Source organism: Symsagittifera roscoffensis, chromosome 3 (assembly GCF_963678635.1).
Source record: "Symsagittifera roscoffensis chromosome 3, txSymRosc1.1, whole genome shotgun sequence".
Taxonomy (NCBI): domain Eukaryota; kingdom Metazoa; phylum Xenacoelomorpha; order Acoela; family Convolutidae; genus Symsagittifera; species Symsagittifera roscoffensis.
This window is the reverse complement of record NC_087064.1, coordinates 10227956-10239411: the sequence shown is the minus strand read 5'-3', so window position 1 is coordinate 10239411 and position 11456 is coordinate 10227956. Positions and strand designations below refer to the sequence as shown.

The window sequence follows — 11456 nt, the reverse complement described above, 5'->3', positions numbered from 1 at the left end:
CTAAGACGCAGTTTGTAGTTTGTGGGAAAAACCGAGAAAGATTCTAATTTTTTGGAGATATTAGATAATACTGAGCTGGCGATATCGTTGAGCAGACGGTAGAAATCAACAGTATCAAAGACTGCAGTCAAATTTACGGCGATATTAGTTTCCTGTGACATGGTTTGGCCTTTTTTAACCGAGTTTTGATAAAGAAAGAATTTCTATTCAGGTAGTTGGCCTTTCTGAAAATTTAAGTCGATTTTTTTTGACATTTTAAGTTGCTTTTCGAGTTTTGACAGTCCAAAGAGCTATGCAATCTTTTTCTAGTTAAGCTAGAAAACTTTCTCCTACTTTCCAGTTTCTAGCACTGTTGAATTACTCAGCGATACGTTTATTAGCTTCCTTAAATATTTAATGGCAAGTATTTGCTTTTCTTACCGGTTTTTTGCTTCTTCGACCATCTATTGAATCCTTCACTTTTTTATATGAAATTTATTGTGTTATTTATGATTTTCTTGTCAAAGATACTGGGTGTGTTTTTAGGAGTTTTGCCTTTGATGATTGAAATTTCTTCAAATGAAGACCACATTTATTTCATGCACCTCGATGATCGAGGTAACCGAAAAGTTTTGATCTTTTATGATTCGCAAATAAATAGTATTGACTTTCATTTAAAATTTGCGTTTTTTGAGGTCTCTATGGTACAGTGCTTGATAAAGAGTCAATTAGCGCAAGAAAATTATTTTGAAGGAAGTTTAATTTTCGAACTTTAAACAAAATTCTATAATTGACGTTTTTTAAAAAAAAATAAACCAACTCCAGAAAACTGGATAAAGAGATAATTTATTCTATTGAAAAGAAAAATTCAGAGATGGTAAATTGTTTTGCGTTCACTAAATGATTTCAACTGTGCGTAAAGAAATCAAAGCGCGATAAAATCAATTTTGCTGTTGAAAGGCAAATAAACGTCTTCACTTCATTCATTGATACTTACACAAAAACTGGCAAAAAGAGGTCAACTAAAAACAGCCAATACACAAGTGATTACAGTCAGCAGACAAACTGAAAAAAAAACTATCAGTTGATTTTTCATTTCAAAAATATATCAAGATTGACACTTTTGTATAAAAATGCCGTAAAAACTGGATGAAACGAAACTTTTCAGTCACTTGGGACTTATAACAAGTCATCTGGTTTTTTCCATATTTTAATTTTTTTTTGTTAGAGAGCAAACTTACCATCCATTGATCAATCAAAATTGAAAAACAAGTACATATGTTTAACCCTGAAAAAAATGAGACTCTTAAATGAAACGAAACCATTCAGTTGGATTTATCTATAACAAATTGAAAACAAAAATCGGGTATTCTTACAAAAACTAGAAAAATAACTTTGACCTAATGATAAACCAAATCAGAGCTGTGTTTTATTTATATTAATAATTAATAAAACAAAAACGAAAGGACAACAACTTTTTACAATGAAGATAAAATTTTCGGCAGCTAAGCCGACAACTTTAATTGGATGCACTTGAAACCGGAAAAGTAAAAAGTTTCAGATAAAAAAATTGCCCGTTTTTAAGCATCCTTGGGATCATTCAGCCTCTGTGCGGGGGAAAACGTGAAAAAGGTAACAAAAAAGTTACATGGAAGCGAAACTGCTCTTCGAAAAAAAAGCTAGCGAGAAAACGACAAAAAAGTAGCACTATAGAGTGAAAATGAGCAGGCAGAGGTAAGCCTCGAATTAATATAAACACTTTGGATCCCTCTCGGCTACTGATGCGTAACAACCGTCAAACACCAGCCAGAAAAAAGCAGAGAACTGATGCTAAGAAATGTCCAAAGCAATAGATTGTATAAGATAGGCGGTGAATGAAGAAATTGAAATTTTTTTCATTTATAGGGCTTTCAAACTTTACACTGCCACAGTTCTTTATTCTAGTGATAAAAAGCTTGATTAAAGCTCCAGAGAACAGAATGCGAATTCCAGTCGAAGATTTGTTTGCCTCTTTTGATTTATTTAAAAAATTTTTTAAATAGCTATTATTACTAGCGGCCCTCTGCAGCCAACGCTGCTCTTGAAAAATGATGACATCAATCGTGAACGGAAAAAATCCTGGAATGGCTGAATGGATGGCTAGCTGGTTAGATGGCTGAACGAATGTGGAACTGATGTATCGATGAATGGCTTGACTGATTGCTGATGGTTGGACCGATGGAGGCAGAACTGTCTGGACGCGTGGAAGGTTGGCTGGATATATGGATAGATGGCTGGATGGATAAATAGATGGATGGATATTTGACTGATTTGTTAGTTGTATCGATGGATGGGTAGATGGATGGAGCTATGGACTGCTGGAGGGACAGATGAGCTACTGGATGGAAAAATGGATCGATGGTTCGTTTCATTTAGAACGATGGGTAGCTAGATGGATAATGACTTGCGTAATGGCTGTTTACATGGATAGATGATAATGCCAAGATGTATGTATAGTTGGGTTGATGGACAATGGAATGAAAGATGAATTAATGCATGGCTGGCTGGAAAAAGGATAGCTAGTGACTAGATGGAAATCAGGCTGGTTGGAATAATGGGCGATGGATGACATGTATTGCTGTTTGGATGGATGGACGGTGGATGTATGGCTAGATAGATAGATGGCTTCGTGGATTGACAGATTGACTGATTGTACGAATGGTTGGTTGAGTGGATGGCTAGGTGGATTGCTGGTTAGGCAGATGAACAGCTGAACTGACGGTTGGAAATAATTGATGAAGGGATGATAGTTGGATTACAGGTTTGACGAATGACTGAGTGGTTGGGTAAGAAGCTGGATGGGCGAATGGTTTGATTATTAAATGGTTTGATGGATGGATGCATAGTTGGCTGGATGCATGGGTGTCTGAGTATCTGAATGGATGGATGGCTGGATAAATAATGGAGGGATGGACGATGTGTGGCTACATGTATACATGGCTTCATGGATGAATGATGGATGGCGTAAGGTTTGGGATGATCAATGGCTGACTGGCACGTTAGATTGCTAGAGGCATGGATAGATCGCTTGATAGTCTGGTTGGATTGCTGGGCGATGGGTGGCTTGACGGATGGCTTGATGGATTGGCGGCATGAATTATGGATGAATAGATAGATAGATGGCTTGATAAATAGATGGCTGACTGTACGGATGGCTGGATGAACTGTTGAAAAAAATGAAAAAATGGTTTGAGAGTTGAATGGTTCAATGAATGGCTAGATATTTTGTTGGTTGGATAGATGAACAAAAGATGAACGATAGTTGTATAGATTGTAGGCTGGATGGATGGCTGAATGGTTTGTTGCATGAATTGCTGGTTGGATGGATTGATAGATTGATGGAAGAATTGATGGATAGATGACTGGATAGTTGGAAAACAGAATAATTGTTCTATGGGATGGGTGTGTTGGATGAATGGCTTGACATTTTGCTGGTTGGCCGGATGATCAGACGGGTGATAGCTAGATAGATGCATGCCATAACTTGCACTACCCTACCATGTCTTGAACATTCTCGCCTTGCCCTGTCTGGTTTTACCTTGCCCTGCTTTGCGCTGCCCTTTCCTGCCTTGCGCTGCCATACCTTGTCTTGCGCTGCCCTAATCTGACTTGCAGTGCCCTACCCTGCATCGTCCCTCCTGGCTCTACTTTGCCTTGCCATTCCTCGCCCTGCGCACCCTTGCCTTGCGCTGCTTTACCTTGCCTTGTACTGCCTCGCCTTGCGCTGCCTCTTTCCCCGCATTGCCCTTCCTTTTTCTGCCTTTCATTGCACTCCCTACTCTGCCTTGTCCGCCTATACTTGCCGTAACCAAGCCTTGCTGCTCCTCACCCGGCTCTGCGCTGCCGTGTCCTCCCTACCCTGCCTTATTCCTCTGCCCTGCGCTGCCCTGACGTGCCTTGCCATTCCTAGCCCTGTCTTGCTTATTGCTGCACTGTCCACCTCGTCCTTTCCTGTGCTTCCTACCCTGCCTTGCACTGCCCTGCCTTGTGCTCATCGCCCTGCCCTGCCTTACTGCCCATCGCCTTGTACTGCATTGCTGCTCCTGCTTTGCTGCTCATCACTCTGCCCTGACGTGCCTTGTGCTGCTCGCTCTGTCCTGCTTAGTGCTGTACTGTCCACTTCGTCTTACCCTGTGCTCCCTACCCTTCCTTGCGCTGCCCTATTCTGCCTTGCTGCTCCTCGCCCTGCCCTGCCTTGCGACCGTTGCCCTGCCGTGCCCTACTGTCCTTCGCCTTGCACTGTCTTGCTGCTCTTCTTCCTGTACCGCCTTGCTGCGCATCGCGCTGCCCTAGCCTGCCTGGCTTCATCCTGCACTGCTTTGCGCTGCCTTACCCTGCCTTTCGGGGCTCAGCCCTTCTTGGCTCTACTTTGCCTTCCCAGTCCTCGCCCTGCCCACCCTTGCTCTGCGCTGCTTTACCTTGCCTTGTCCTGCCTCGCCTTGCACTGCCTCCTTCTCCGCATCGCCCTTCCTTCTGCTGCCCTCCATTGCACTCCCTACTCTGCCTTGCCCGCATATACTTGCCGTAACCAAGCCTTGCTCCTCCTCACCCGGCTCTGCGCTGCCGTGCGCTCCCCACCCTGCCCTGTCCCTCTGCCCTCCGCTGCCCTGACGTGCCTTGCCATTCCTAGCCCTGTCTTGTTTACTGCTGCACTGTCCACCTCGTCCTTTCCTGTGCTCCCTACCCTGCCTTGCTGCTCTCGCCATGCCCTGCCTTGGCCTCCTCGCCGTGCCTCACTGTCCTTCGCCTTGCACTGTCTTGCTGCTCTTCTTCCTGTACCGCCTTGCTGCGCATCGCGCTGCCCTAGCCTGCCTGGCTTCGTCCTGCACTACTTTGCGCTGCCTTACCCTGCCTTTCGGGGCTCAGCCCTTCTTGGCTCTACTTTGCCTTCCCAGTCCTCGCCCTGCCCACCCTTGCTCTGCGCTGCTTTACCTTGCCTTGTCCTGCCTCGCCTTGCACTGCCTCCTTCTCCGCATCGCCCTTCCTTCTGCTGCCCTCCATTGCACTCCCTACTCTGCCTTGCCCGCAAATACTTGTCGTAACCAAGCCTTGCTCCTCCTCGCCCGGCTCCGCGCTGCCGTGCGCTCCCCACACTGCCTTGTCCCTCTGCCCTGAGCTGCCCTGACGTGCCTTGCCATCCTAGCCCTGTCTTGCTTACTGCTGCAGTATCCACCTAGTCCTTTCCTGTGCTCTCCACCCTGCCTTGCACTGCCCTGCCTTGTGCTCCTCGCCCTGCCCTGCTTTACTGCCCATCGCCTTGTACTGCCTTGCTACTCCTCTCCCCGCACTACCTTGCTGCTTCTCGCTTTGCTGCTTCTCGCCGTACCCTGACTGGCTGCACTTCACCCTGCCCTGCTATTCCTCGCGCTGAGCTGCCGTGCGCTCCTCGCCCTGTCCCCTGCATGGTGCTGCACTGTCCTTCTCATCCTGCCTTGTGCTCCCTATCCTGCCTTGCTGCTCTCGCCCTGCCCTGCCTTGTGCTCCTCGCCATGTCCTGCCTTAATGCCACTCGCCCTGCCTTGCTGCTCGTCGTCTTGCTGCTCCTCGCGTAGCTGCTCCTCGCTCTACCATGACTTGCGCAGCCCCCTCTTGCTGGTCCTTGCCCTATCCCGACTTACCGGACCTCGATCGGCCCTGCTTTATGCCGCAATGTCCTCCTCGTCCTACATTGTGCTCCTGATCTTGCGTTGCAATGCCCTATTTTGCCTTAATGCTCCTTGCCATGCCCTGCCTTCCGACCGTCGCTCTGCCCTGACTTACTGAACCTAGCCCTGCACTGTCTTGCTGCTCTTCTCCCTGCACCGCCTTGCTGCACCTCCCGCTGCCCTGCCCTGCCTGACTTTACCCTGCACTGCCTGTGGCTGCCCTGCCACTCTTGGTCCTACTTTGCCTTACCAGTCTTCGCCCTGCGCACCCTTGCTTTGCACTGCCCTACTTTGGTTTGCATTGTCGTGCGTTGCGCTGCCCTGCACTACCCTTTCTTCTCCTGCCCCTTATTGCACTCCCTACTCTGCCTTGCCCGCCTATACCTACTTCAACTAAGCTTTGCCCCTCCTCGCAGGGCTCTGCGCTTCCTTGCAATCCCCACTCCGCTTTGTCCCACTTGCATTGCGCTGCCCTGACGTGCCTTGTCATTCCTCGTCAAGCCCTGCTTGTTGCTGCACTTTCCTCCTCAACCTACACTGGCTTCCTCCCTACCCCGGCTTGCGCTGCCCTGCCTTGTTGCTCCTCGCCCTGCCCTGCCTTGCTGCCCCTCGCTCTGTACTCCCCAGCTGCTCCTCGCCCTGTAGCGCTCTGCTGCTCTTCGCCGTACCCTTGCTTGCTACTCGTCGCCCTGCCATGCCTTGCTGCTCCTCGCCCTGCCCTGCCTTGCGCTCCTCGCCCTGTTCTACTTAGTTCTGCACTGTCGTTCTCGTCTTACCCTGTGATCCCTACTCTGCCTTGCGCTGCTCTATTCTGCCTTGCTGCTCCTCGCCCTCCCTGCCTTGTGCTCCTCGCCCCGCACTGCCTTACTGCCCCTCGCCCTCCACTGCTTTGCTGCTCTTCGCCCTGCGCACCCTTGCCTTGCGCTGCTTTTCCTTGGCCTGTCCTTCCACGCCTTGCGCTGCCTCCTTCCCCGCATTGCCCTTCCTTCTTCTGCTCTCCATTGCACTCACTTCTGTGCCTTGCCAGCCTATACTTGCCGTCACCAAGCCATGCTGCTCCTCACCCGGCTCTGCGCTGCCGTGCGCTCCTACTCTGCCTTGTCCCTCTGCCCTGCGCTGCCTTGACGTGCCTTGCCATTCCTAGCCCTGTCTTGCTTACTGCTGCACAGTCCACCTCGTCCTTTCCCGTGCTCCCTACCCTGCCTTGCCCTACCCTGCCTTGTGCTCCTCCTCCTGCCCTGCCTTACTGCCCATCGCCTTGTACTGCCTTGCTGCTCGTCTCCCCGCACTACCTTGCTGCTCCTCGCCGTACCCTGACTGGCTGCACTTCACCCTGCCCTGCTGTTCCTCGCGCTGAGCTGCCGTGCGCTCCTTGCACTGTCCCCTGCATGGTGCTGCACTGTCCTTCTCATCCTCCCTTGTGCTCCCTATCCTGCCTTGCTGCTGTCGCCCTGCCCTGCCTTGTGCTCCTCGCCATGTCCTGTCTTACTGCCACTCGCCCTGCCTTGCTGCTCTTTGCCTTGCTGCTCCTCGCCCTACCATGACTTGGGCAGCCCTGTCTTGCTGGTTCTTGCCCTGTCCCGACATGCCGGTCCTCGACCGGCCCTGCTTTGTGCCGCACTGTCCTCCTCGTCCTACACTGTGCTCCTGATCTTGCGTTGCAATGCCCTATCTCGCCTTGCTGCTCCTCGCCATGCCCTGCCTTGCGACCTTCGCTCTATCCTGACTTTCTGAACCTAGCCCTGCACTATCTTGCTGCTCTTCTTCATGCACCGCCTTGCTGCTCTTCGGCCTGCGCACCCTTGCCTTGCGCTGCTTTACCTTGCCTTGTCCTGCCTCGCCTTGCGGTGCCTCCTTCCCCGCATAGACCTTCCTTCTTCTGCCCTCCATTGCACTTCCTACTGTGCCTTGCCCGCCTATACTTGCCGTAACCAAGCCTTGCTGCTCCTCACCCGGCTCTGCGCTGCCGTGGGCTCACTACTCTGCCTTGTCCCTCTGCCCTGCGCTGCCTCGACATGCCTTGCCAGCCTAGCCCTGTCTTGCTTACTGCTGCACTGTCCACCTCGTCCACCTGCCTTGCCCTGCCCTGCCTTGTGCTCCTCGCCATGTCCTGCCTTACTGCCACTCGCCCTGCCTTGCTGCTCTTCCCCTTGCTGCTCCTCGCGTTGCTGCTCCTCACCCTACCATGACTTGCGCAGCCCCCTTTTGTTCGTCCTTGCCCTGTCCCGACTTGCCGGTCCTCGACCGGCCTGCTTCGTGCCGCACTGTCCTCCTCGTCCTACCTTGTGCTCCTTATCTTGCGTTGCAATGCTCTATCTCGCCTTAATGATGCTCGCCATGCCCTGCCTTGCGACCGTCGCTCTGCCCTGACTTACTGAACCTAGCCCTGCACTGTCTTGCTGCTCTTCTCCCTGCACCGCCTTGCTGCACCTCGCGCTGCCCTGCCCTGCCTGACTTTACCCTGCACTGCTTTTGGCTGCCCTGCCACTCTTGGTCCTACTTTGCCTTTCCAGTTTTCGCCCTGCGCACCCTTGCTTTGCACTGCCCTACTTTGGTTTGCTTTGTCCTGCATTGCGCTGCCCTGCCCTTCCCTGCATTACCCTTTCTTCTCCTGCCCCTTATTGCACTCCCTACTCTGCCTTGCCCGCCTATACCTACTTCAACTAAGCTTTGCCCCTCCTCGCAGGGCTCTGCGCTTCCTTGCAATCCCAAGTCCGCTTTTTCCCTCTTGCCCTGCGCTGCCCTGACGTGCCTTGTCATTCCTCGTCATGTCCTGCTTGTTGCTGCACTTTCCTCCTCCTCCTACACTGTCCTCCCTACCCCGGCTTGCGCTGCCCTGCCTTGCTGCTCCTCACCCTGCCCTGCCTTGCTGCTCCTCGCTCTGTACTCCCCAGCTGCTCCTCGCCCTGTAGCGCTCTGCTGCTCTTCGCCGTACCCTTGCTTGCTACTCGTCGCCCTGCCCTGCCTTGCTGCTCCTCGCTTTGCCCTGCCTTGCGCTCCTCGCCCTGTCCTACTTAGTGCTGCACTGTCGTCCTCGTCTTACCCTGTGATTCCTACCCTGCCTTGCGCTGCTCTATTCTGCCTTGCTGCTCCTCGCCCTCCCTGCCTTGTGCTCCTCGCCCCGCACTGCCTTACTGCCCCTCGCCCTCCACTGCTTTGCTGGTCTTCGCCCTGCGCACCCTTGCCTTGCGCTGCTTTTCCTTGCCCTGTCCTGTCACGCCTTGCGCTGCCTCCTTCCCCGCATTTCCCTTCCTTCTTCTGCCCTCCATTGCACTCCCTACTCTGCCTTGCCCGCATATACTTGCCGTAACCAAGCCTTGCTGCTCCTCACCCGGCTCTGCGCTGCCGCGCGCTCCCTACTCTGCCGTGTCCCTCTGCCCTGCGCTGCCTTGACGTGCCTTGCCATTCCTTGCCCTGACTTGCTTACTGCTGAACTGTCCACCTCGTCCTTTCCTGTGCTCCCTACCCTGCCTTGCCCTGCACTGCCTTGTGCTCCTCCTCCTGCCCTGCCTTACTGCCCATCGCCTTGTACTGCCTTGCTGCTCCTCTCCCCGCACTACCTTGCTGCTCCTCGCCGTACCCTGACCGGCTGCACTTCACCCTGCCCTGCTGTTCCTCGCGCTGAGCTGCCGTGCGCTCCTTGCACTGTCCCCTGCATGGTGCTGCACTGTCCTTCTCATCCTCCCTTGTGCTCCCTATCCTGCCTTGCTGCTCTCGCCCTGCCCTGCCTTGTGCTCCTCGCCATGTCCTGCCTTACTGCCACTCGCCCTGCCTTGCTGCTCTTCGCCTTGCTTCTCCTCGCCCTACCATGACTTGCGCAGCCCTGTCTTGCTGGTCCTTGCCCTGCCCCGACTTGCCGGTCCTCGACCGGCCCTGCTTTGGGCCGCACTGTCCTCCTCGTCCTACACTGTGCTCCTGATCTTGCGTTGAAATGCCCTATATCGCCTTGCTGCTTCTCGCCATGCCCTGCCTTGCTGCTCTTCGCCCTGCGCACCCTTGCCTTGCGCTGCTTTACCTTGCCTTGTCCTGCCTCTTCTTGCGGTGCCTCCTTCCCCGCATAGACCTTCCTTCTTCTACCCTCCATTGCACTCCCTACTGTGCATTGCTCGCCTATACTTGCCGTAACGAAGCCTTGCTGCTTCTCACCCGGCTCTGCGCTACCGTGGGCTCCCTACTCTGCCTTGTCCCTCTGTCCTGCGCTGCCTTGACGTGCCTTGCCATTCCTAGCCCTATCTTGCTTACTGCTGCACTGTCCACCTCGTCCTTTCCTGTGTTCCCTACCCTGATTTGCCCTGCCCTGCCTTGTGCTCATCGCCCTGCCCTGCCTTACTGCCCATCGCCTTATACTGCCTTGGTGCTCCTCTACCCGCACTTCCCTGCTGCTCCTCGCTTTGCTGCTCCTCGCCGTACCCTGACTGCCTGCACTTCACCCTGCACTGCTGTTCCTTGCCCTGGGCTGCCGTGCACTCCTCGCCCTGTTCCCTGCATGGTGCTGCACTGTTCTTCTCATCCTGCCTTGTGATCTCTATCCGGCCTTACTACCACTCGCCCTGCCTTGCTGCTCTTCGCCTTGCTGCTCCTCGCCCTACCATGTTTTGCGCAGCCCTGTCTTGCTGGTCCTTGCCCTGTCCCGACTTGCCGGTCCTCGACCGGCCCTGCTTTGTGCCGCACTGTCCTCCTCTTCCTATAATGTACTTCTGATCTTGCATTGCAATACCCTATCTTGCCTTGCTGCTCCTCGCCATGCCCTGCCTTGCGACCGTCGCTCTGCCCTGACTTACTGAACCTAGCCCTGCACTGTCTTGCTGCCCTTCTCCCTGCACCGCCTTGCTGCACCTCGCGCTGCCCTGCCCTGCCTGACTTTACCTGCACTGCCTTTGGCTGCCCTGCCACTCTTGGTCCTACTTTGCCTTTCCAGTCTTCGCCCTGCGCACCCTTGCTTTGCACTGCCCTACTTTGGCTTGCCTTGTCCTGCATTGCGCTGCCCTGCCCTTCCCTGCATTACCCTTTCTTCTCTTTTCCCTTATTGCACTCCCTACTCTGCCTTGCCCGCCTATACCTACTTCAACTAAGCTTTGCCCCTCCTCGCAGGGCTCTGCGCTTCCTTGCAATCCCCACTCCACTTTTTCCCTCTTGCCCTGCGCTGCCCTGACGTGCTTGTCATTCCTCGTCAAGTCCTGCATGTTGCTGCACTTTCCTCCTCCTCCTACACTGTCCTCCCTACCCCGGCGTGCGCTGCCCTGCCTTGCTGCTCCTCGCCCTGCCCTGCCTTGCTGCCCCACGCTCTGTACTCCCCAGCTGCTCCTCGCCCTGTAGCGCTCTGCTGCTCTTCGCCATACCCTTGCTTGCTACTCGTCGCCCTGCCCTGCCTTGCTGCTCCTCGCTTTGCCCTGCCTTGCGCTACTCGCCCTGTCCTACTTAGTGCTGCACTGTCGTCCTCGTCTTACCCTGTGCTCCCTACCCTGCCTTGCGCTGCCCTATTCTGCCTTGCTGCTTCTCGCCCTCCCTGTCTTGTGCTCCTCGCCCTGCACTGCCTTACTGCCCCTCGCCCTGAACTGCTTTGCTGCTCTTCGCCCTGCACTGCCTTGCTGCTCCTGCTTTATTGCTCCTCACTCTGCCCTGCCGTGCTGCAACTCGCGCAGCCCCCTCTTGTCGCTTCTCTCCCTGCCCTGCATTGTGCTCCTCGCCCTGTCCTGCTTAGTGCTGCACTGTCCTCTTCGTCTTACCCTGTGCTCCCTACCCTGCCTTGCGCTGCCCTATTCTGCCTTGATGCTCCTCGCCCTGCACTGTCTT

At 53.6% G+C, this 11456-nt stretch overlaps 1 protein-coding gene across 1 annotated transcript; it reads right to left on the bottom strand.

Moving 5' to 3' along the window:
- Window positions 1–4896: 4896 nt before the first annotated feature.
- On the bottom strand, window positions 4897–8932 carry LOC134841559 (uncharacterized). Its single transcript, XM_063857590.1, has 6 exons — window positions 8799–8932; window positions 8484–8673; window positions 7590–7843; window positions 6877–7119; window positions 6532–6783; window positions 4897–5134 (listed from the first exon to the last, which is right to left on the bottom strand). The coding sequence occupies exons 1-6, from the start codon at window positions 8930–8932 to the stop codon at window positions 4897–4899; spliced, it is 1311 nt and encodes a 436-aa protein (XP_063713660.1).
- Window positions 8933–11456: the final 2524 nt, after the last annotated feature.

Bases quoted from the DNA above. Each gene is read 5' to 3' on its own strand.
- LOC134841559 (XM_063857590.1), bottom strand. From the start codon at position 8,932: ATGGAGGGCAGAAGAAGGAAGGGAAATGCGGGGAAGGAGGCAGCGCAA. The intron at 7,120-7,589 runs GCAAGTATAGGC...AGCACAAGGCAG, and splicing joins AGCAGCAAGGCTTGGTTACG to GGCAGGGCGACAGCAGCAAG. The intron at 6,784-6,876 runs GTAGGGCAAGGC...AGGCACGTCAAG, and splicing joins GAGGAGGAGCACAAGGCAGG to GCAGCGCAGGGCAGAGGGAC.